This window comes from Saccopteryx leptura, chromosome 1, assembly GCF_036850995.1.
Source record: "Saccopteryx leptura isolate mSacLep1 chromosome 1, mSacLep1_pri_phased_curated, whole genome shotgun sequence".
NCBI lineage: Eukaryota > Metazoa > Chordata > Mammalia > Chiroptera > Emballonuridae > Saccopteryx > Saccopteryx leptura.
Genome location: NC_089503.1, coordinates 376,479,702 through 376,505,670, shown reverse-complemented (window position 1 = coordinate 376,505,670; position 25,969 = coordinate 376,479,702). Strand labels below are relative to the sequence as shown.

The window sequence follows — 25,969 nt, the reverse complement described above, 5'->3', positions numbered from 1 at the left end:
AGCCCCCTCAATGGGAAGGAGAAAAGAGGAGAGAGAAGGGCCTGCTCCTTCCTTTGAGGACACATCTATGTAGGGAACACACACCATTTCTTTGATATACCATGTCCAGAGCTTGGTTTTACACCTAGCAGCCAAGGAGGCTGGGGAGTTTGTCTTTATTCTGGGCAGCCATGGGCCTTGCCGCAGATCAGCAGCTCTATTATTATACTAAAGGAGAAGAGGGGATGGATAGAAGTCTAAGCCACGAGGAATTAGCTGGGTGAGAGATGGGGTGATAGAGATTAGAGCGCAGAGACAAGTTCAGTGTTGGACCCATTGAACTGAAAGGGCCTATGCCGTCCATGTAGAGAAACACATGGGTATACGGGTCTGGGTTCAGGAGAAAGGTGTACGTTGGGAATTATAGGTGTTTTAGTGGCAATTGCAGCCATGATTGTGGGAGGGAATGAGAAGGCCCAGGGAGCTGTGCAGAGTGAGAAGAGAAAACACCTAGGACACAACCCTCAGAATGCTGGGAAGACGTTCACCCTTATTTTGTGGCCTCCCGGTCTCTGGTTCCCTTTGGGGGCGTCTCTTCACCATCCTGTGGGGTGATAAATCAGACCATCCGCTCTTTCGCTCCAGATGGTGGAAAGTTCCCTAGAGACCTGTTCCAGAGACCCTCCCGCTCACTTCTGCGGGCGACCAGGCGACCTAAGCCCAGGTACTGGGCGGCCTGAGCATCTTCACACTGGCGTGGAAGAGTGCTTTGAAGTTCAACCAAGTAATTTTTGTTCCATTTGCAAACGATGTACTCCAGGCTCCCAGTTGATTCCCTTAGCTAGTTCCTCAATATTTTTCCAATAAAATGAAAAATTATTTTTGGCTTATAAATGCCAGAGTTGGTTTCTGTTACTTGCAAACAAAGAGGAGTCAGCAAAGGGAACTGAGCTGGACAGGACTTCAGAGGGGCCAGAGGAAAACTAGGCGAGTGAGGTTTCACAACACTCCGCAAAAGGGTATATCTTGCAAGAAGGAGAAGCCAGTGGTGTCAATTTTGATTTCAAAAATGTCCAGTATGTCTAAATAAGCAGAGGAGAAGAAGGCAAGGAGACACAGCTGTTAGCAATGATTAACAATGGTGGGGGGCAGGCTTTCATAGATCTCTTTCAAAGGAAGGAACTCACTCACTTAAGACAAGAACAACCAAAAAGTAATTTATTGGCTAGCTAGGGTCACTGAAAAGTCGAGGGGTGGACAGGTCTTTGGCACGGCGTGTGTAATGTCATCAGGACTGGTCTCCTCCACTCTCCTGTGTGGCTGTCTTCTCAGCCACCATCTCCCCAGGGAGCAATATTGGCAGGTCCTGACAGACGCATACCCGGTTAACAACTCCAGAGTAGAAACCCTTCTCTCCCAGCGGCTCCATTAAAAGGCTGGGATTGGCTCTCCTGGCCTGGTTTGGGTCATCTGTCCTTCCCGAACCAATCACTGCGGCCAGTGCGCTTTAATGCTTGAGTGGCCAGGCCTGAATCACATGTTTACACCTGGAGATGGGAGTGGGGTATAGTATCATCTCCATCCATTTTTTTTGTTGTTGTTGTTTTGTTTTTTGTTAGTAAGAGAGAGGAACAGATAGGGATAGACAGGAAGGGAGAGAGATGAGAAGCATTAATTCTTCACTGCGGCACCTTAGTCTCATATGTGCCTTGACTGGGGCTTCAGCCGAACCACTGACCCTTTGCTTGAATCAGTGACCTTGGACTCAAGCCAGTGACCTTGGGCTTCAAGCCAGCGACCTTTGGGCTCAAGCCAGAAACCTTGGGCTTCAAGCCAGTGACCTTGGGCTTCAAGCCAGCGACCTTTGGGCTCAAGCCAGCAAACTTGGGCTTCAAGCCAGTGACCATGGGGCATGTCTATGATCCCATGCTCAAGCCGGTGACCCCGTGCTCAAGCTGGTGAATCCATGCTCAAGCCAGCTAAGCCTGTACTCAAGCCAGCAATCTTGGGGTTTCAAACCTGGGTCTTCTGTATCCCAGGCTGATGCTCTACTCACTGTGCCACTGCCTGGTCAGGTTCTGTCCACCCTTTCACTGAGGGACTGGGTACTGCCTCCCAAAATCAAACACAATCATCAGAGGAGAAAATGAGCCTTGGGTATAAGCACCAAATCTGCAGCAGCAGCTTGCCCGGGGGAAGACTACAATTGGCTAAGTCTGGCTCACAGGGCCATCACTGGGGGTGTGGGACAAGGCTCACTGAAGCCCACTTCCCCAGAGCAGGTTTGAACTGAACAAAACTATACTGGAACATGCAGGTGGTCTTGGTGGTCGGTAGAAGCAAGGATAGGAAATTGGAGAGTGGATGAACTCTGCAGCCAGAGACCTGGATTTGAATCCAAGTTTTGCCATTTACTATTTCTAACCTGAACGCTGGATTAATTTATGAATGGTGCCAATCTCTTAGAATTTTTGTGGAAACAGGGTTTAGCTGTGTTCCTAGAAGACTGTAAGGGCTCTGTGAATATTTGCTGTTGTTATAGTGAACTTGGGGGTGTTCCATGCCCTTGCTGGGGAAGCAGGCAGCCTTCAGAACTCCCTCCCTTACGTCATCAAAACCTCCCCAGTTCAGGCCCCAGAATTCAGTAATGGCTCTGTCAAGGGCCAGAAGATTCCAACAGCAAGGATGGGGAAACGAAAGGGGTACCTGGTAGTTAGGTACGGCTGGGGTGCATTCTGATAGGGCTGGGTCAGGCAATTGGGGAAGGCACCGGAAGGTTGAGGACTGGGGAGGAGAAGGAGGGTGGGGAGGCTGACCCACACGAGAAAGGTGAGCTAAGGGGAGGGGTGATTTTGGGCAGAACCAGCAGGGGTCACTGCAGATCTAAGTAACCTCAGGGAGGCTGCAGGCCACCGAGGGCCCTCTCACATTCCTACCTGTCTTGGTAACTCTCACTGCTGGGATCCAGAGCTTAGGCCAGTTCTGGGCCAAAGGGTTGGGGTCCAGCTTGTACATTTGGAGGTGGCCTCCTCAGGCAGCTGTCCCCTGTGCCCTCCCGGGCCGGGGCAGTCCCTCCTCTGATGGAGGTCCTTCATGGCTGTGTGTGTGTGTGTGTGTGTGTGTGTGTGTGTGTGTGTGGCTTTCCCCGCCACTAGACTCTGAGCTCCCTCAGTCCCTAGAAAATGTCTCTTGAGATGCTTCCCTATAAAGAGCTCTGAGACCAAGCGCAGTTTCCCAGTCTCCTTCCTCCTCTCAGCGGGTCGTGGCCCAGATTAGCATGTTGGAAGCTCCGAGAAGCCCTGCAGTCAAGAAAACCTGTCAGACTGTTGTTCAGCTCAGGTTTCCTCTGCTTATCTGGGCCCTTCCACCACCCCTGCTCTGAGGGGAGCACTGATTTCAGGCCTGTCCTGGGAGTGGGCAGGCGCCCCAGGGCAAGTTCCTGCATCGAGCCCAACCCCCTGCCTCCAACCGCTCTTGCAAAGTAACACATAACACATGTTTGCTATAGAGAAACGAGGGCGGGGAAATCAGAAAATCAGAAGAGCAAAGATTACCTCTGCCACCTCCTGCTCCTTAGGCTCACTTCACAAAACTCTGGCTACTGTCCTCCCTCTTTCTAGGGAGAAGGAGGTGACGCTGTCTCCCCCCCCCACACCACCCCTCCAGGCACCTACATATCTATGGGGGGAAGCCCCATCAAACAGGGCCCGTTCAGAGGCGGTCTCATCCAACCCTCTGCCTCCACCCTGTGCAATTCTTGCCTCCTTTTCTTTTGGACGTTCCTCAGGTAAAGGAGGATGTTGGTGGTGTTCAGAGGGTAATCAGTGGGCATCTGGATCGCCGAGGTGGAAGAAGATCTTCCTTTAAAGGTGGGGAAACAGGCTCTGAGAAGGGGCTGGGACTTGTTGGGGTTTCACAACGAGCCAATGGTAGAGCTTTTGCAGGACCCAGGCTCCTGGCCGGGCGCCCTTCCCACCTCTCCCCGGCTCTGGAGGCCAGGAGGCCGTAGCGGGGCCTGTGCTGTCCGTGCAGGGCTGTGGTTTCCTCTGTGGGACTGCCGGGCCACCCGGGCCGTGCGGGTGCCGTGCGCGCGCACACCACAGTTGTGTAACAAGCTCCGGGGTGTGTGCATGCGCTCTGTAACCTGATGCAACAGGGAAGTTGCGGTCCCGTGAGCTGGGGTGTGGGCGCTTGGCTGGGGCCCAAACCACAGGAGTATTTGGCTTGTGGCTATGGAGGCCGGGCACGGGGGGTCGCAGGGCTGTCTACGTCAGGGCTTGTCCATCCCTGGTGCCCACATCCTGGTTCCTGTGGGGCCAGCTGATGCTGGTGAGGGGGGTTGTGGGGGGTCGGATCAGAGAGGATACCTTACCCCCATCCCCATCCTGTTTGCCAGAATGCCTGTTGGATGGGGGTGGGGGCAGGCGGGGCTTCCTCCTTGTGGTTCCATCTCTTCCATCCCAGTAATAAATGCCCCCCTCGCTCCCTACCTCAACAGTCCTGTAGCCGTCACCTCAGTTCCAGGTCATTCTGCACAGCAACACGTGTCTCTTGTTCCCTTGGCCCTCCTGAGTCCCTCAGCCCTGCCTTCCCCTCACCCCACAGGCTTTCCTGATCAATCCTTGCTCCCCCATGGGGGAGAAGCAGAATGGGGGAGAATATAAAGAGCCTCCACATTACAGCCAGGACACATTCTAATGGCCTGGCCCGCTGCCGTTTCTGAACAAGTGACGGAGAGTGATCTGTGTCCTTCCTCAGCCTCCGTGTGCTCATCTGAGAGATGGGCACAAAGATACTTCCATCACAGAGTTGTTGGAAGGGACCCCAGGATCTAGGAAGGAACCCCTTAATGGGAGCTCCCCTTTCTTTTCATCTCACATGGACCCAGTGTCTGGGTCTGCATCCGCCTGCATCTCCGTCACCTGACAGGGCAGTGGGCACTTTGGAGAGCCAGGGGCCCTGGAAGGAGATGAGCAGTGAAAGCAGCCACTCTTCTGCCCGCCTTGTGCTTGGGAAGGGTCTCAGCTGCCACCTGCAAACCTTCCGTCCCTTGTCCCTTGTCCTGGAGAGACGTGAGGCACGTGTGTTCCTTCTGCCCATCTCACCTGCTCCCGTCCCTCAGAGAGGAACAACCTTGGGGGCAGCTAGTGGGCGGCAGAGCTGGGGGAAGGGAGGAAGGGCGTTGGGGTCCACTGTCTTCCCTCCTTCCCCGGCTGGGCTGCGCCTGGCCCCCGGGGGCTCCTCCCCACTGCTCCCATAGTTCTTTGCATCTATATTGCTTTATCCTGCACTAACTGTCTAGTATTCTGAGTACCTGTTTATGCACTGTATTTCCTCATGTATAAGACACCCTTTTTCAAAAAATTTGTTGGTCTAAAAACTGGGTGCGTCTTATACAGCAGTTGTAGATTTTTTTACTTGCATTTCCCGCTTTTTCGCGCTTGTTTTTGAGCTCATTGTTGAAGGCAGTGATGCGTCATCAGACACAGATGAGGACAAGCTAATGGAGGGGAGTTTTGACAGTGATGAGGAGTTGTATGAATTTTATGATGAATAAAACTTGAGTTTAATAACTTTATGTAATTTTTTTTTTTTTTCAAATTTTGGGCCCTAAAATTGAGGTGCATCTCATACATGGGAGTGTCTTACCCGTGAGGAACTACAGTATTTCTTTATAAATGAACATATATTGCTTACTGTGTGCTGGGCTTTCCAGATAGTAACTCATACCCATTTCCTCCTCACAGCAGAGGCAGGTGCACTTGTCCTATGTAAGGAAACTGAAGCTCTAAGGAGGGAAGGGAGCTCACATCCGAACACCTTGTGTTGTCTAACCTCCATCACTACCGTATCACCCTCTTCTGTTTTCTTCGGAGCCTCGATCCTAGATAGTTGTCTGTTTATGTGTTTGCTTGCCCGTTGTCTGCTTCTCTGTCTACGCGGCAAGCTCCACGAGGGCAAGGACTTTATATTTCTTTTTTGCGTTTATTGAGTTTATTGGGGTGACACTGGTTCACAAAACCACGCAGGTTTCAAGCGTAGGACTCAACATGATCTGCACACTGCAGCGTGTGCCCGTGGCCCCAAGCTAAGTGTCTTTCTGTCCTCACTTCCCCCTGCGCTTTGCCCAGCAGGACTTTGTCTTTCTTATTCACATTCCCAAAGCTGTGACTGGTGCCTGGTACACGCCAGATGCTAAGTAAATATTCGTGGAAAGAGTGAACCACTGACGGACTCAATGGAGACTCCTTGAGGGTGTGCTCTGTGCGCTTGCGCTGGTTCGTGTCTGCTGCCCCCCACTGCCTAGTACAGGGCCTGGCCCAGACACCGTGCCTGGTAAACAATATGCTGATTGAATGAATGAATCAATGAATGAACAGATGGACGAGAGTCCAGAGGACCCAGTTGCTGCTGCTCTCCCTTCCAGACCCTAGGAACTAGTGGGAGATCTTCAGTCACAGGAAATATGGGGGAAGAACTTATTCTTCCTGGAGCTTGGCTTTGTTTTCCCTGTGTGATTTTGTGTGTGGGCACAGGGAACAACCCCCGGGGAAACGACTCCTTGAATAATTGCTCCGCATGCAAAGACAAGAGGGGACATAAACAGAGAGCGTGTATGCGGCTCAGAGGAGGCCCTTAGTGAGTGATGAGTAAATGAGTGAGCGGGTAAGTGAGCAAACGTGAGGGGGCTGAGTCAATCACACGGTGAACTCCTTGAAGGCAGACCCAGGTCATAATTTTTTTTTTTTGCAACCCCACTTCCCAGCACAGGTCCAGGTCAGAATTTAGTACATGTTTGTTGAGTGAATAAATGACTGAATAAGTTAGTACCAAGGGACATGAAAATGAGTAGAAAGGGTGGGCGTTGCAAAAGGCCCCAGAGCCTTAGTGACTCTCCCCAGGGATGCAGATGCCAGGGTCTTTTCCACAGGAGTCGGGGTCTGAGAAGGAAGGGACCTATTGGATGCCAGGATCCTGGCTTCCCCCTGTCACTCTCTCCAGGTGATCTGTCTGGGATAACTGTGTAGATACTAATAATTATTATAAAAAATAATAAGACCGTATATTTACTAAGCGCTGACTATGTTCCAGGCTCTGAGGTCTTTCCCTGTAATTTAATCCTTCCTTTCAGCAACCATATGAGGTAGGTGTACTCTTTCCCCCGTTTTGTAGAAGAGAAAACTGGGGCACAGAGAGGTTATATAAATTGTTCAAGATCACGCAACCAGACAGCGACTACACGGTCACTGCTCAGGCTCTCCTGGGGAGAGCAGTGGCTGCCGCCCGCGTGCCCAGTGAAGGGTGCTCTCCCGGGGAGAGCAGTGGCTGCCGCCCGCGTGCCCAGCGGAGGGCGCTCTCCCGGGGAGAGCGGTGGCTGCCGCCCGCGTGCCCAGCGGAGGGCGCTCTCTGGGTCTTATTCTGGTTGCACCACCTCTCCAGGCCTCAGTTTCTTCACCTGTAGAGTAAGGACGTACATTGTGATGTGCTAAGAGATGGAAGTTTGAGGACTTCGAAAGCTGTAAAGGGGCTACTGAGTTCTTTTAATGGGATTTTCCTCCTCCACATGACTGACTCACCATCATCTTCACTGTGACCGTGATCATAATCATCTCTAGACCTGGCTTCCTGCCATTGACATGGCAGACTAAGTCACAGCACTGGGGACCCCGGTGGGACAGGCACATCCATTTCCCATTCCCGGAGAACTGTTGTCTCATTTGGCCTCCGTGGATCTCACATTTCCATTTTTAGTCTCTGCCCTCTAAGTCTTTACTGAGCTCCAGCCTTATCTTCTCTTCCCTCAGTTATTGCAACACCCTCTTCCCAGCCTCTGGGCTTTACCCCACCCCATTAATTAATTTGCTTAATAATGTAAATCAAAAGCTGTCACTTTTCTGCCCTCAGGCCAAGAACTGACTCTAAACTTTTTTCGCTTTCTTTATGAAGTGAGAGACCCTCAGTAACGTGCCCTTGTCCGGCCAGCCCAGTGCCCTCCAGCCATGACGTTTTTCACACTTCTTTACCTTGGCCTGCGTTGTTTCCTCGGCTCCCTCCTCCCTCCGCCAGCACATCCTTCCCAACTTTGTTTCCACAGTGAATGTCCACCCATTCAGCTACTCTTCAGAAGAAAAGAAGGCGTGTTGCTTTTCCTGGTTCTAAGAGTGATGCATGCTCACTGTAGATAATTCAAACAATATGGAACGCACCAGAAAACAAGGGAATGTCACTGCTTCCCGTAGTGCTAACAGATGGAAATAACCATGGTTAAATGAAAGTACCATGAGTTTAATCATGAATGATTTTACTTATTTATTTATTTATTTATTTATTTATTTATTTATTTATTTATTTTTTGTATTTTTCTGAAGCTGGAAACGGGGAGAGACAGTCAGACAGACTCCCGCATGCGCCCGACCGGGATCCACCCGGCACGCCCACCAGGGGCGAAGTTCTGCCCATCAGGGGGCGATGCTCTGCCCCTCGGGGGCGTCGCTCTGCCGCGACCAGAGCCACTCTAGTGCCTGGGGCAGCGGCCAAGGAGCCATCCCCAGCGCCCGGGCCATCTTTGCTCCAATGGAGTTTTGGCTGCGGGAGGGGAAGAGAGAGACAGAGAGGAAGGAGGGGGGGTGGAGAAGCAAATGGGCGCTTCTCCTATGTGCCCTGGCCGGGAATCGAACCCGGGTCCCCCGCATGCCAGGCCGACGCTCTACCGCTGAGCCAACCGGCCAGGGCCTACTTTTTTATTTTTATTTATTTTTTATTTATTGATTTGAGAGAGAGAGGCAGGGGGAGAGAGAGAGACAGACAGAAACTTAGATCTGTTTCTGTATGTGCCCTGACCAGGTAGGGATCAAACCGTCAACCTCTGCATAATGGAATGATGCTCCAACCAACTGAGCTACCTAGCCAGGGCTCATGAATGTTTTTTTAATGCATATATAAATATATATATCTTTAAATATGTACACATATATACATATTTATAAGAATAAGATCATGCATGGAATTTGATAATTTACTTTTTGCTTTAAATAAAATATTTTGGACATCTTTTCCCATGACTGAGTAGTTTTACACAAGTAATTTTTTGTTCTTCAAAACTCAATTTCAATTCAAATGTTTACTGGAAGGCTCTTGTGGTTCTCTTTCTCCTCCAGTCTCCACTGACAGTGTCTTCTGAGGACTCATTATACCCCATACTTCTTTCTTTCTTCTTCATTTTTTTTTTTAGATTTTATTTATTGATTTTACAGAGAGAGGAGGGGGAAGAGAGAGAGAAGTATCAACTCATAGTTGCTTCACTTTAGTTGTTCATTGCTTGCTTGTTGTTGTATGTTGCCTTGACCAGGCAAGCCCAGGATTTCAAACCCATGACCTCAGCGTTCCAGGTAGAGGCTCTATCCACTGCACCACCACCGGCCAGGCTGCCATATACTTCTTTCTTTGAAACCTTTCCTACTTGTAAGGTCAGTATTTTATTTAAAAAACAAATGCATAAACAATAATTATAACTAATGGACACACAATGTATGAAGATACCATTTGTGACAATAACATAAAAGGGAAGGGATGGTGATGTAAAGAAGCAGTGCTTGTATATTAAAACTAAGTTGGTATTAAAACTAGGTTGTTATAAGTTTAAGATGTTAATTGTAATCTCAAGGTAACCACTAAGAACATACAGAAAAGGGGGAGAGGGGGTATCAAAATAGTATACTACAAAAAATCAACTAAATAATAAAAAAAAGACAGTAATGAAAGAATTGGGAAATAAAATAACATAAGACATACAGAAAACAGCTAAATACAGAAACAAGTCATTCCTTATAATAATCACAGTACATGTAAACTCTTCTATTAAAAGGCAAAGATTGGATTAAAAAACATGATATGCTGTCTACAGGAGGCTCACTTTAGAAATAAGAGCACAAAGGGATTATAAGGAAAAGGATGAAAAAAGTATATTATGCTAATATTAGCCAAAACAGAGCTGGGGTGGATATGTTATTATCATTAAAAAATGTACTATAAGTCAAAAAGTATTATAAGAGACAAAGAAAAACATTATATATGAATAAATGTTTCAGTTCAGCAAGAAGATACAGTATAACAATTACAAAACTATACACACCTAAAAACAGAGCCCCAAAACCTATGAAGCAAAAATTTACCTGATTGAAGGGAGAATTCTACAATAACAGTTTGGAGACTTCAATAATGGATAGAACAATTAGAAGATCAATAAAGACACAGGGGACTTGAACAACACCATGAATCAACTTGACCTAACAGATATATATATATATATATATATATATATATATATATATATAAAACTCCATTCAATAATAGCATAATACACATTCTTCTCAAGTGCACATGGACCATTCTCTAGGATAGACCATATGTTAGCCACAAAACAAGTCGTAATAAATTTTGAAATATTGAAATCGCATAAAGTATCTTTTCTGATCACAACGCGATGAAACTAGAAATCTGTACTAGAAGGAAAACTAAAATATTCACAGATATGTGGAAATCAAACAACATACTTTTATACTTTTAAATAATCATTGAGTCAAAGGAAAATTTAAAAATACATGGTGATGAATGAAATTAAAACACAACAGACCAAAGCTATGGGATGCAGAGAAAACAGTGCTCAGAGAGAAATTCATAGCTGTAAACACATTAAAAAAAAAAGATCTCAAATTAATAGCCTAAGTGTACACCTTAAGGAACTGGAAAAAGAAGAGCAGAGGAACCCTAAAGCTAACAGAAAATGGAACTACTAAATATTAGAATAGAGATAATGAAGAGAATACAAAAGCAATACAGAAAATAAACAAAACAATTCTTTGTAAAGATCAACAAAATGGGCAAAACTTTACCTAGATCAATAAAAAAAGAGAAAGAAGACACAAATGACTAAAGTCAGAAATGAAAGCGGGATATTACTACTGACCTTACAGAAATAAAAAGGATTATAACAATGTTATGAACAGTTATATGCCACAGATTGGATAACCTAGATGAAATGCACAAATGCCTAGAAACATGCAAACTTCCAAAACCAACTTAAGGAGAAGTTGAAAATCTGAATAGATCTATACAAATTAGAAAGGGTGAATTCATAACCAAACCTCCTCCAACAAAGAAAAGTCCAGGACCAGGACCTGGTGGCTTCCCTGGTGAATTCTACTGAACATCTCAAAAAGAATTAACACTGGCCTGACCTGTGGTGGCGCAGTGGATAAAGCGTTGACTTGGAAATGCTGAGGTCGCCGGTTCAAAACCCTGGGCTTGCCTGGTCAAGGCACATATGGGAGTTGATGCTTCCAGCTCCTCCCCCCCCCCTCCTTCTCTCTCTCTGTCTCTCCCTCTCCTCTCTAAAAAAAAAAAAAAAAAATGAATAAATAAATTAAAAAATCAAAAGAATTAACACTAATTTTTCTCAGACTTTTCCAAACATTCAAGGGGAGGGGGCATTTTGAGTTCATTCTATGAGGCCAGCCTTACTCTGATGCCAAAATAAACAAACAAACAAATAAACAAACAAACAACAACAAAACACTACCAGAAAACTACAGGCCAATATCCTTCATGCATACAAATGCAAAATGTCTCAACAAAAACTGTTAGCAAATCAAACTCAGCAGAATACTGAAAAGATTATGCACCATGACCAACTGAGACTTATCCTTGGAATGAAAGGATGGTTCAATACAGGAAAAATCAGTAAATATAATACACCACATTAACAGAAGGAAGGAGAGAAAGTCACACGATCATTTCAGTTCACGTGGAAAAAGAATTTGATAAAATACAAAAATTTCATGATAAAATGCTCAATAAAGCCCTGGCCAGGTGGCATGGTTGCTTAGAGTGTTGTGATTCGCGAAGGTTGCAGGTTTGAATCCAGGTTACGGCACACACACAAGTAGATTGATGTCTCTTTCTCTCAAATCAATCAATAATAAAATTTAAAAAACCCTGCACACTGTTATTCTCCCAGGTGTATCCTCTGTTTGGCTCAAATAAATTAAAAAAATAAAATAAAACACTCAATAAACTAGGAATAGAAGGGAACTTTCTCAATATAACAAAGGACATGTGTGCTAACCCACAGCTAACATCATAGTCAATGGTGAACGACAGAAAGCTTTCCTCCTACAGTCAGAAAGAAGACAGGATGCCTACTTTTTTTTTCACTGTTGTTCAACACAGTCATGGAAGTTCTAGCTAGAGCAACTAAGCAAGGAAAAGAAATAAAAGACAGCCAGTTGGAATGAAAGAAGTGAAACGATCTCTGTTGGCAGATGATGTGTCTTACCTTACCTTACACTATATATAAAAATTACCTAAAAATGGTTTAGTGACCTAATTTTAGAGCTAAAACTATAAAACTCTTAGAAGAAAACACAGGGGAAAATCTTCAAGACCTTGGATTAAGCAATGATTCCTTTCGTATGACACCATAAACACAGGCAGCAAAAGAAAAAAAAGATTCATTGGCCTTCATCAAAATTAAAAACTGCCACTGAACTGGACACTTAAAATAATTAAAATGGTAATTTTTATATTATGTATATTTTACCAGAATAAAAAAGTTAAAAAAACAACAACAATTAAACTAGAAAAAAAATACAGTGCCCTTTAATTTCAATTCAAATGTTTACTGTGCTGGAAGGCTCCCCTGTTTCTCTCTTTGCTCCCTTAACCCCCCGCCCCCCGACTGTGCCCCTTCTCTAAGGACTCATCATACCTTGTATATCTCTATTTAAAACCTTTCCCACTTACAAGGTCTTTATTTGTTTACAAGTTGGTCACAGGTTAGTGCTGTCTCCCACATGCCACCACGAGGTCCCTGCAGACAGTGTACACAGTGGTTAGGACCTCAAGCCCGGGGGAATGAGTTCACATCTTCATTTTGCCTCTGACCACTGTGTGACCACTGGCAATTCCTCAACCACTCCTGGCCTCTATATCCTATCTATAAGATGGGGGTGATGGTAGCAGCTACCTCATAGGGCTGTGGTGAAGGGTCAATGAGGTCATGTGCTCAATAGATGCTTAATAGATGTGCTTCATAGATGTTCGCTATTACTCTGTGGGCCTGGCAAAAGGCAGAGGGTTAGACAGTCTGTAAAATGAATGTTCCATAGCAATCCCTGCTCTCCTCCCTGCCATTCCTGGTGGACAGATAGAATCGACCTTTGTGCCTATATATCTGAATGTTCTAAAATGTGTGTACGCACCCCAGGACAGGAGGAGGAGGTAGCAAGCCCCTTGCCTCTCTTGTCTGGCCCTATCCTCCTGGGCCCTGACTTAATCCACCTCCCCCAACTCCATGAGCCTGTGTCCTGGCCCAGCCCTGTCTTCCCTCCCTGCTGGGCTAGGGCAAGGGAGATTAGACAAACCTCTCCCTCCCTGTCCTTGAGGTATTGTCCCCAGTGGCAGCAGGACCCTCACTCTTCTCTTCTTGGCTTCTGCCTGTTGGTAAAAGCGGGCCCCTGGGTGTGCCCAGGTCGGGGAGGATGGGAAGGGCTTAGATTTGGGGGTTAGCATCAGTCATTGCTGCCATCCAAATCAGGGCCCTTTCATCAGCCGGAAACAGCTGCACCCGGCTGCCCCAACAAGTCCGGACGGGGGTTCCCTGCCCCTCCCCAGCCTGTCCTTCTTGCCCCCCTTCCACAACTGACAGCCACTCTCACCCTTCCCCGGATACAGGGGACAGGCTGGGGCAAGCCAGGGACACACTCAGTTTCCCTTCCCTGCTGCCCCTCCCTGGGGTGACACCCACCTCCTCCCCTTCCTTCACCCCATCTGCCCTAAGTCCCCAGGACCTGACTGGGGTAGGGACTGGAGGAGTAGTCAGGAGAGGGGTCCACCGGAGGCTAACTGCTGTCTGCCTGAGCTCTGCAGGCTAGACGCTTCAGTCGGAGCTTTGGGACAGCAAGGGGGAGGGGGATCCCAGAACACAGAGCAGGGAAGGTGCTTGCGGTCACACAGGGGCTGAGTTAATACTAGAGGCCAAAGATTTGAATGGCTGCTTTTCTTCCCCTTGTCCTGCAGCCTCAGTTTCCATATCTGTGTTTGGAGGGATTGCCCAGAGATCTCCTGACTCCCCTCCGGCTCAGAGTCTTCCCTCTTTCCCACCCCATTTCTCCCTGCTGACGTGCCCAGGACTGCTGGTGGAGCTGACCAGCGTGGGCCAGGGGACGGGGGCTCTTTCAGCAGGCCCAGCCTCTGTTTTCAACAACACCACCCTCTCTTGTCAACAAAGGGAGCAGAAGCCGTTGCATGGGGAGTGTCCAGTTTGGGCAGTGGCCAGATTGGTTTTGCTGGGTTCACAGCTCAGTGCCTTGTCCACTGAACAGTCCTGCCTAGAGAGTGACAGACACCTGATCTATTTGACTTCTGCCAGTTTCTGATTGTTCTAGGCAAGTCCATGGTGTGGGGAGACTGCATATGGACCTGGAGCCAATGACCGGGGCAGGACCCATGGGGGTCAGAAGGTGGAGGAGGGCCCCTGAGCTAAACCCAGGACTGGCATCCAGTGGTCCAGACGTGGTGTTGCCCTGCCCCAGCCCCTCTGAGGGTCAGGACCTAAGCTGGAGTGAGGAAGGGTCCCTGAGGCCAGAGAAATACTTCCTTTCCCCCTCTGACTTCTGATTACACTGAAGGAGTAAGAGGACCCATGTCTTCTCTTTTGGCCAGCACGACCAGACAGAGTCTCGGAGGTGGTGGGCAGGGGAGGCAGGCTGCTGGAGCCCGGGAGTGCGCTTGGGGACCCCCGACACTTCTCCCAGCTCCGCCCTTTCACTGTGGGCTGCGTGACTTCAGTTGAGTCACTGGGACTTGGCCTTTGCTTTTGGACAATGGGTCCCAGCCAGGCCCTCCCTGTACTGCAGGTGGGTGTGGAATTCTCCCTAAAGAGTGGGTGGGTCTCTGGGACACGGTGGACCTCCAGCATTACCCATCCCTCACCCCAAGGCCTGAGGCACCTGCTGCCAAAAAGACAATGGTCGCTCAATCCTAGTCAAACACCTCCATTTCCAGAGAACATGTAGTCCTGCCCTTGGGGAGCTTACGTTCAGAGTCAGCCAGTCTGAACAGGGCAGGGCAGACAGAGGCCCAACTTAAACCCCAGGAGGAGGAAGGGGAGGAAGAAAGAGCCCCTTAAACATAGTGGCTGGCTGATGTGTCTGCCTCGTAAAACCACAGGCCTTCCCTGACCAGCCCTGGAGGCAGCCTTTGTTCTCCCATCTCTCTCTGCCCCTCCCTCACGGCCAGGTGAGTGTCTTCTGTCTCCCAGCAGGCTGGGGGCACCACGAGGACCTCACCGCTGCCATCCGAGGGCCTAGTGTGGTGTCTACCGCAGCTGGTAGAATCCAGTCCCTGCCTGCATCCCGCTCCCTGGACGTAGCCCCTGGGCTGGGCTTGAATACTTCAGCGGGAGGCTGGGGGAATGCTTCAAGGTCACTGGCAAGCCTGTGTTTGGAGGGATGTGGGGTCCAGAAGAAGAAGGGAAAGATCCTGATGGAGGGGGACATTCTGGTAGAAATTCTGAAGAGGGCAGAAGGCAGGTTGGGCGTCTAGGAGGTCCCCTGGAGCTGCAGACCCCTTTCTTTGCACCATCCTTCTAGCTTGACACTGAAGGCTACGGGGACGTAGTGTCCTCAGATAGAGACAGTCCTTTCCAGAGAACTCCCCCACATCCCTGCTTGCTCTCAGGCTGGCAGGGGAGTTGTGGTCCCGGAACTCTCACTTTTGGAGGAAGAACCAGAAACCTGAAGACTTACAAGTTCTGAGAGAGGCCTTGGGGCCGCAGGGAACAGAGGGGGGCCCAGCGGGACAGGGAAAGTCGTGGACAGCGGGTGGGTCTGAACGGTGGCGGTGGACTCTCTCTGCACAAGAAAGGAGAGGATAAATAACACATTTTTTTAGTGTGTCTGAGATACCGCATGGGCCAGTGGGTGCCACGTCCGCCACGGCCTTCAGCAGGGACACCTGTCTCCCGGCTGCGTGGAGGGGTCCGGCCGCCCTGCCCCCAGCAGGGCTCCGGGCTGCCAGTGCAGGCACAGACAGTGGCTGTGGTGAGCGGCCGGGCAGGGTGTGTGTGGAATGGGGGAGGAAGACTGGGCAGTGGCAGAGCCAAAGAGACAAGGGAACATTTTTCTGTGGGTTCCTGTCTCGTCCCCTCCCCGGACTCACCGCCACCAGGGGTCTGAGTCACTGGGAGAAGGGGATGGGACAGATCAAATTTTTCCACTCATCCTCTGTAATATGGCTCACCTGATCGGCCCCGCCCACCCGGAGGGAAATTCCAGCCTAAATCCTGTCCGGGATTCTCACTCTGGCCAGCCAGCTCTGCACTGGGGCTTGGGGAGCTTCTGGGGCCCAGGGACACCTCTGGGACTCCCTTCTGCATAAAGAAGAGAGAGGTTTACTAAGGGAGGGCTGGCGTGGGCACAGCTGGGACAATTGTGGGGCTGGGCACAGGGGCTGCAGGAATGTGAAACCTGAAGCTGGGGCCAGGGCAATATGTGTAAAATTTTTTCTTGAGCACCCTTGTTCAATCGACACCAATATAGACGGTCCCCGGCATGTGCTTGTGTGTGTGTGTGTGTGTGTGTGTGTGAGCATGTGTGTGCGTGCAGGCATGCCCTTCTCACCCAGCCGCTCCTGGTGAAGGGGCTGAAATTACAGAGCTGTTGCCAACATAAAGCCCATATTCTTTAGCTGATGTCCAAGGCCCTTTGTGTTCAGCCCTCAAGGCACCTTCCCATGGACTGGCACTCCAGCTGCTCCTTTTGGTGCCCTGGGCTCTCGTCCAGGTCCTCAAACTCAGATGCCTACCGGGGCCAGACAGGTAACTGGGGACAAGGGAAGTGGACGGGACTGAGGGGGGATGTGTGGTTCTCAGCTTCTCAATGGTTGCTGCATTTCTGGAATTTTAGACTCCAAAGCCCATGCTCCTCCACCCCCAGCCTCATTGTTTACCTTCTGGCTCTGGAGGTGGATTGCACCTTCGTCAAGGACTCTGTGCAGGCCAGTGCGGGTGGGCCAGACAGAACACGTCTAAGGACCGGATGTGGTCCGCAGGGTGCCAGTCTGTAACCTCCCCATCCAGCCAGAGTGCACCTTTCTTATATAAGTCCCTCCCATTCCTGACTCTCTGCCTTTGCTGAGGCTGTTCCTTTGCCTGGAATTCCCTCTGCCATCTCCTGGGGTCCAAATCCCACCCATCCTTCAAAGGTCAGCTCACAGGCCACCTCCCCCTTGAAGCTGCCATCACCTTGCTTTGCACTCCCTCCATCTTTCCTCTGTCTGTACATCTTTTATGACCCAACTCACTTCCTGCCTTATGTTAAGGCTGTTTATATATAGTCCTGCTGAATCACCTGTCAGGCTCCGCTTTGTGGTCAGTGAATCTGACTGCCTGGCACAGAGCAGCTGTTCAAGAAATAATTATTGAATAAACGTCAAATGTATAAATGTAAAAATTCCACCCATCCCTTTGAGTCGCAATTGGGCTTAGAGTCTGGCTCTGTCGTTTATTATAGCTGGGTGACTTAGGGCAAGCCAGTTCATGTGAGCATCAGTTTCTTCATCGGTAAAATGGGTATATTAATAGTGTCTATATCTGGCGATAGTATGAAGAATGAATGTGTTAATGCATAAAAATCACTGAGAAGTATGCCAAACACATCCAATAAATACAAGCCATTGTCATCATTATCATCACTATTATTGTTATTATTACAAAGCTCAGATGCTGCCTCCTCCATGAAACCTTCTCCAGTCCCTCAGCGGAAATTAATCTTTCCCTCCATTGAGTTCCCACTGTACTTGGTCTGCCTTGTGTTATAATTTTTTGTATTTTTCTGAAGCTGGAAACGGGGAGAGACAGTCAGACAGACTCCCGCATGCGCCCGACTGGGATCCACCCGGCACGCCCACCAGGGGCGACGCTCTGCCCACCAGGGGGTGATGCTCTGCCCCTCTGGGGCGTCGCTCTGCTATGACCAGAGCCACTCTAGCGCCTGGGGCAGCGGCCAAGGAGCCATCCCCAGCGCCCGGGCCATCTTTGTTCCAGTGGAGCCTTGGCTGCGGGAGGGGAAGAGAGAGACAGAGAGGAAGGAGGGGGGAGGGGTGGAGAAGCAAATGGGCGCTTCTCCTATGTGCCCTGGCCGGGAATCGAACCCAGGTCCCCCACACGCCAGGCCGACGCTCTACCGCTGAGCCAACTGGCCAGGGCTGCCTTGTGTTATAATTATTTTTATTTTTTTTTGTATTTTTCTGAAGCTGGAAATGGGGAGAGACAGTCAGACAGACTCCCGCATGCGCCTGACCGTAATCCACCCGGCACGTCCACCAGGGGCGGGATGCTCTGCCCACCAGGGGGCGATGCTCTGCCCCTCTGGGGCGTCGCTCTGTTGTGACGAGAGCCACTCTAGCGCCTGGGGCAGAGGCCAAGGAGCCATCCCCAGCGCCCGGGCCATCTTTGCTCCAGTGGAGCCTCGGCTGCGGGAGGGGAAGAGAGGGGCAGAGAGGAAGGAGAGGGGGAGGGGTGGAGAAGCAGATGGGCACTTCTCCTGTGTGCCCTGGCCGGGAATCGAACCCGGGACCTCTGCACGCCAGGCCGACGCTCTACCACTGAGCCAACTGGCCAGGGCCTGCCTTGTGTTATAATTAGTAGCCCATAATTAACTCTCCCATCAGATTGTCACCTGTTGGAGGGCAGGCCCATGCCTGACTGGTCTGTTTCTCAGTCATTCATGGAGCAGTTACTGAGGATGCCAACGGGCTGCAGATATGCCAGTGAGAAGCTATGTCCCACAGCACTTGGCACTATGCCTAGGTTCTTAGGATCACCTTCTTCCTGCTATCCGGTGTCCCCTTTTGCATCACAGGAAATGGAATGGGGTGGAGAAGTTGGGGCCCAGCAGAGCCCAAGCTCAGCTGACCACTAAAGGCAGCTCTATCCACAATGTGGCCCCACTTTGCTGGATGGGCACAGTTGGACTGGCACTCCGGCAGTGAGCAGTGAGCATGGACCAGCCTAAAGGCTGGTCTGTGAAGGTGTCAGGTCACCCCACTTGCCTGAGGTCCTCTAGGTCAGTGGTCCCCAACCCCCAGGCCGCGGACCGGTACCGGTCCGTGGGCCATTTGGTACCGGTCCGCAGAGAAAGAATAAATAACTTACATTATTTCCGTTTTATTTCTATTTAAGTCTGAACGATGTTTTATTTTTAAAAAATGACCAGATTCCCTCTGTTACATCCGTCTAAGACTCACTCTTGATGCTTGTCTTGGTCACGTGATACATTTATCCATCCCACCCTAAAGGCTGGTCCGTGAAAATATTTTCTGACATTAAACCGGTCCGTGGCCCAAAAAAGGATGGGGACCACTGGTCTAGGTGAGGACTGGGATGGTCCCGGCAAGGGAGGGACCATTCTGTGCCTGAGTCAGGTGGAGATGCCCACCACTCCCGGGCCAGCCCCCAGTTTCTGCGCCCCTGCGACCCCAGAGACGTTGCGCTCCAACTCAAGGATTCAGTCCTTACACGCCAGATACAGCCTGGAGAGAGATTGTGAGCCAGATGTTTCTCTAGAGCCAGACTCCTAAGTGTGACTTCCCGCAGGTTACTTGGCCCCTCTGGGCCTCAGGGTCCTCATAACAGGAAGTACATGAGTTAATACCTGTAGAGCTCTCAGCATGATTGTGGCTCGTTGGACCCCCTGTCTGGGTATGAGCCTCCCAGGCTGTAACATAAGGAGTGGCAGGTACCAATTTCCCAGGCTCCTCCCATCTCTGTGAACCTTTGTTGCTGGGATCCAGCCCCTGGAAGTGGGCCTTGACTTCTCTATCTCTGAGGGCCAGTTTCTCTTTGAGGAATGGAGGCTCACTATCCACTGAGGACCCAGGGATCTCAGCCCCAGTTCCCCCGTGCCAGCTTTGGTCTTGGGATGTGAGTTTTCAGTCTCTGTCCTAAATCCCGACATGCTCCTCTCTCATCACCTCTGTTTGCACGTGGGGCTTAGCTCAATGTCACTTGGAGCAGCAGTTCCGTTGTAAGACGAGCAGGAGGGATGGGCTTTGTCTTTAAGGCCCCCACAGCTGTGAGTGGGGACTCTGAGCATGTGTGGCCCCGGCAGACCCAGCTGAGAGTCCCGGTGGGCCATGGACGAGAGGGGCGGCCATTGTTTTGGCCTGCCACCTGCACCCCGGCAGGATTAATCAGTGGGTCTCCCAAGGCGGGGAGGGGAGAGGGGAGAATAGAGAGGATGGTGGTGGTGCTGAGAGAGGGGGCTTGGGAAATGCAGCCCAGGATCCTGGGCTTCCCCCCCATCCCCCCAGAAGGGATAAAAGCTCCCTTCCCTAAGCGTCTGTCCCTGGTGCTCATTAAAAACCCTAATCCTCCAGCCCCTGCTGCACATTCAGAGGCCTCCACCCCCAGGTCTGGTGGGGAGGGACAAGGGGGTTCTCTGACCCTTCCCCCACCAAAGGGGCTGGCCTGGGCAGCTGACCAAGTGGTCAGTGGGCATCTGGGGGCTACAAGGACCCCAAGATGAAGCTTCTGGGAAGTGAAAGTGGGAGAAGACAGGCCTCTGAGGGGAGAAGTCCTGGAAAAGAGGGAAAAGAGGAGGAGGTGGTGGCGATATTCTGACCAAGTGGGAGAGTCCCTGGCAAGAGACACTTCTCCCTTCCCCTTGCCCCTTGCCACCCTGGAGATCCCCCGCTGAGGGGTGCCTGGAGGGCAGGCACGGGCACCCAGCTCGGCACCCCCGCCTGATCACAGCGGGGAGGACTCAGGGGCCAGGCTCGGGCCCTCCGGCCTCAGTGTCCTCAGCTCTCCAGTGGGGTAGATCACTGCCTCCCTGGCTCTTGCCTCCCCTCCTGGGGCCAGCATGGGGGGAAGGGGCAGAGGGAAGGGTGGGGGGGTTTTGGGGGTGCACACTTTGGCAGGTAAGCCACAGCTAGTGCGGCAGGAGGCTGGCGCCAGCGCTAGCGCTAGCGATGGAGTCCTGGCCCCGATGGCCTGGTGCCCGCTGTGTTGTTTCCCTGGCGCAGGGCTTCCTGGTGAAGTGTGGAGCAACCCCGCTCCTTCCCCTTTCACCTCCATTCCTCCAGGGCTGCTTGCAGCTGCCTCCCAGGGCTCGTCTTTCTCTGCTGCCTAAAGGGGCTCGTTGGAGGCCCCAGGTTTTCCGTGCCCACCCATCCCACCTATCCCGTATGTCTACCTGGCTCCCTAGCCGAAGGTGCTGGGCTGGGGGCTGCTGGGAGCTCCGGGGACAGAAGCCAGCCGGTCTGTCAGACAGCTCCCAGGCTGGGGGCTGTGACACAACCTCCAGCCTCCAACCCTCCAAAAACAGGCTTGGAAACAGAAACAGGTGCTGTATAACATCCACTGTTGATTGAAAGGGGCAGGTGGTCAGTTACACAGACCATGGACACCATCAACTGTATTTCATCAAAAGCAAGGCCCACAATTCAATTACGTACCACTGAGAAGAAAGAACACGGCTAATTACACTATGACACAGTGCCTTCTTGTTAGTTAGTGGTTACAAGGTGCATTCTGATTTCAGAGATGTTCAAATGTGAAAAATGTGTGTCAGGGAACCAAAATAAAGTTAAAAACATTTCTCTTGGACATATTTTTTTTTTTTTTCCTGCATCTAATAGCATTTACTTAGAAGGGGTGTTCTGTGGTTGACAAGATTGGACATGTCACGTAATCAGCGTGGTGACTGGCACATTGTAAACAATCACTAAGTGTTAGTGATTATTGCTGTTGCCATTATGTGTACATAAATTTAATATGCGTGTGAAAGTGCTTTCTGCATTGCTGTGGAGGCTACGGTCTCTGAGAACACGAGTGGGTAAAGGCAGAGGAGCCAGGAGGGCTGAGGGGGCAGCCCGGAGGGGCCTTTTTCCATGGGTAAAATCCGCAGTGGGCCTCTGGTCCCCAGAGAGACCTCAGGGACTGAACCCAAAGACCGCATTTAGCAGTCTCTCTCAGAAGCACTGCCCCTCGCTCATAATCCCTACCGATCGATCAGTCAATATTTAATTGACTCACTCATTAAGATATTCACCCAGCACCTGTGCCCTGAGAGTTGCTGTGCTTGGTCCCCTCCTCCAGCATCCCCCACGCGGCTCCCCTGCCTGTTAGGAGCATCCTGGCTCCAGCTACTTGAACTGGCACATCAAAGGTGGATTGGCCCTGACCCCTCTTCAGGGACTTTTTCCCATGGATCAACTGGAGGGGTATTGGCTCCTCCACCTTTCTTACCATCCCCTACCCCCTCCAGGGCAGGGGAAGGGGCTTTCATGCCCCAGGTGCTCCTAGGCCTTGTGGAGGCTGTTCTCTCTGCAGCTCTGTACAAAGCCGCACTCCCTCCCCCTCGCTACAAAGAGGCTGCGAGCCCCTTCTCCAGGAAGCCTTCTCTGAGCATGCCTGCCCCCACTCCGCTCCTGTGCCCTGTAGTCAGTGCACTCAAGACATAGTCTGTGCCCTGAAAATCGTACCCTGCTGTGGGTCTGGGCTTCTTTCTTGTCTCGGTGTCCCAGCTCAGGTGGCCAGGCACCAGCTGGGTAGGAATAAGCCCACCTGGAATGGGTATTTCTAGGGCACTGCCAACCCTGACTATTAATTCTGAATTTTTACCTCCTAAATTCAGGTGGTATGCTCATGGAGTACCAGGCACTGTGACAAGCCCTGGGGTGGCCCTACCCTCAGAGCCCCTTCCCAGCTGCTGGGCTACAGCATTCTCCCTGCCTCATCACATTCCTCATGCCTCAAATCCTTGAACCCCATTCCCTCCTCTGGTGGGGATGGGTCCTGTGCCCCCATCAGATTGGGGCGTTCCCCTCGAAGCAGAGAGGCTGTGTGGAAGCTCTTTGGGAGACCCTTATCTCCCCTCAGCCACAGGACACTGGCTAAACCCTGTCCCCACGCAGGCCCTCGGTTGTTTATTGTTCAAGCGCAGACCTCAGGGGCCCAGGCCTTTCCCACACCCAAGGACTGAGCTGTCCCGTCCCCAGCTTTCCAAGAACAGGCTCCATCGAGTGCACACAGTTGTGAAATGATCCTGATGGGCTCTCCAAGAGATGAGGCCATTTGTGGACTGAGTGGGCTGCCGCTGACTGCCAAGTGTCAGGCTGGGGACCTACGCGAGCCAGGCGGCGGGGCTCAGGCCGCAGCCTCAGGAAGGCCCATCTGCTCCCTCACGCAGCCTCTAGGAGCAGCGAGCACAGGGGAGTGGGGAGCCAAGTGCTTTCAGGCCGCCCTCCCCTGTTCCTTCCTACTAGGGCTTGTCCAGAAGAGAGGACGCAGGGAGGAAAAGAGACCTTTCCAAGCTGGGGTACAAGACTGCTATGTAATCTGTGGGCCCAGTGCGCAATGGGAACGCAGGTCCCTTCTCTAAGAGCAGAGCTGAAGCTCAGCGTGGGGGCCCGTCGACACCCTGCTGGAGGCACCGTAGGAGTCCTGTGGCCAAACTCCACATTGCACTGAGGAGGGGTCTGTGACCTGAGGGGGCGGGATCTTGGCTGCTGCCGGCCCTGGAACAGAGCCTGGGACTCCTGCTTCCTGTCCAGAGATCATTCACTGCTCTAGGAAGGCCTTCTTTCTGTCCTGGGCCTTCTCACCCACTTTGTCCTGCTTGCATGCTTCTGGGCCTCCAGAAAGGTTCTCTGTTCCCCAAGCTCTCCTCTTCCAGGAAGCCTTCCTTCCCTGTTGAGACCAGTTTAACCACCTTATTAGTCTTGTGCTTCTTACCCCTTCCAGGCTCACTCACAGAGCTCTGCCCTTGAACTGCTGAGTCTTTGTTTACATGTTAGTATATGTCAGTGACAGGAAACAGCTTCCTTCCCTTGTCTGCTAGTCGTTGGGGGTCTCCCTCATCAGGGACAGGAAAAGCCCTTCAGACTGGGGGCTCCCTGGGTTTGGAAATCTTTCCTGGGGCCCCCCTCTAGGCTTGCCTCTGCACACTGGGGGCTCTCCTGGTGATGTTGCACCAGAGGCGTGATTATGTCCCTGTGTGGCACCCGGGTGGCTGTGTCTGTTGAGGGGTGTCTGCTTCTGGCTCCCCACCATTTTTCTTCTCCTTTCCTGACTAGTGGCAGCAGGCTCTGCGAGTGAAGCTGGTTGTGGGAGATGGAACCAGGGGCCAGGGAGGGGCATGAGGGCAGGCAGGAGGCAGGGTAGCCCCCCTCCCAGCAGGGCCCTCAAGGAGAGGGGGCAGTATGGCACGCCTTCCTGTATGGCCTCCCCTCAGGGTGTGAGGGAGGGAGGGTGGAGGGCTGGTCTTGGGCTGGGGTCAGGGTGGGGAGAGCAGCCACTCAGCTGAGGCTGGTCACTCACAGGCAGGGTTTGTGGCATTTGGGCCGGCAGGGGAGAAGGGAGGGAATGTGAGGAATATCCTGATTCAGCAGTCACCCCCCCCCCCCAGCTTGAGAGGCGTTGGGGGAGGACTGATTGCTGAGAACATGCAGATGGTGGAGGCCTGTCCACCCGGCCCTCCCCCCGCTCCACTCCGAGTCCCCCTGCGCTGTGTTGGGGAGGCGGCTGGGGATAGATAGGCGTCAGAATCGCTGGAGCTCCCCTCCGGTCAAAGATCCTGGGGAGGCCAGGAAGGAAGCGAGGGAGGGGGGCAGGGTGGGGGGTGCTTTTGACATTGTCGTAGCTAAGAGCATCGGTGACATGCGCAGGAACGTCCCAAACACGAAGAGGACTACTCCTTGTGGGGACAAGCTGGGGGACAGTAGAAGGAGAGAGCCTGGCTAGAGGATAATGTGGGGAGGGGGCGGGGCAGGAGGGAGGAGCAGGGAGGGTGTGAAGTGAACGGTAGCCTGAACCCCCAGCCCCGCCGAATGGGAGGCAGATGGAAGCCGGCTTTAGCGGGATCTAGAGCTCCTTCCCACAGCTTGACTGTAAGCTTCCATGGCATAGGGACCGTCGCATCACATCTCCTCATTACCTGACATCCCCTCCGCGTGCGCGGGGCTGGGCTCAGAGTAGGCGTCCTGCCTAAGCTTGATTTTGAATATGCGTCAATTATTTTTGAAGCGGCCTTGCAATATCAGTTACCCCGCATTACACTCACACCCAGTAACCCCGGCTATTTACATTTCTCCTTGTACCCCCCACCTGGGAGGTACACTTCCCAACGACTAGTGTTCACTTCCGCAAGGCTGGCATGCAAACCGCCGCTGCCGCCGCTGCCAGCGGCCCCTGGTGCGAGGGTGAGAGGGCGCTGCCCGCCCAGGGCAGGCAGAAGCGGTGTTCACCTGGCGAGGAGAGCGGGTGGCACCCTCACAAGGCAGGTTTCCCTCCTCCCTCTCGTGTTTACATTGCTGCCAGGCAGATACCGGCTCCGTGTAGCTCCAGGTTTGCAAGGATTCTGACTTAGGACATTAAAAATGGATTTAGGTTAAGATTTGCCAGCAGGCGATGCTAACTTGATTTGGGGACCACTTGTGTGTGGCAGCTGTTGGTTGCGTTGTCCAGATACCCAACCAGTTTAAGCTGGAAAATCTTTTTCTAACACCAAGAAACGTCAAAACGTCACAGAGCTCCAAAGGACAGACATTGTATGGTAGGTGTCCGTCATTTGAGAGAATCTTGGAAGGCAACAGCCGCGGTGAATTTAGAAATACAGCTGGCCTGCTGGATCCGTGGGTTTCCCATCTTCGACTCTCCCACTGCAGATGGAAAATATTAAAAAAAAAAGTTACGTTGGTGCTGGCATGTACTGCTTATTAGGTCTGTGACGACTGTGTCTGTACTGAACACATACAGACTTTTATATCCTTGTCATTATTCCCTAAACAATACAGTGTAACAACTGTTTACATAGCATTTTACATTGTATTAGGTATTATAAGTAATCTAGAGATGGTTTAAAATACAGGGGAGGATGTGTTGGGGCCATTTGCAAACACTACACCATTTTCTATAAGGGACTTGAGC

The 25,969-nt window shown here is 51.3% G+C and overlaps 1 protein-coding gene across 1 annotated transcript in view; it reads left to right on the top strand.

Moving 5' to 3' along the window:
- The first annotated feature begins 15,947 nt into the window (after positions 1–15,947).
- VEGFA (vascular endothelial growth factor A) overlaps positions 15,948–25,969 on the top strand; it is a 51,825-nt gene continuing 41,803 nt past the window's right edge. Inside the window, exons 1-2 of the mRNA XM_066360305.1 lie at positions 15,948–16,096; positions 16,974–17,044. Of these exons, the coding sequence (XP_066216402.1) occupies positions 15,948–16,096; positions 16,974–17,044 (220 nt within the window). The remainder of the gene's footprint in view (positions 16,097–16,973; positions 17,045–25,969) is intronic.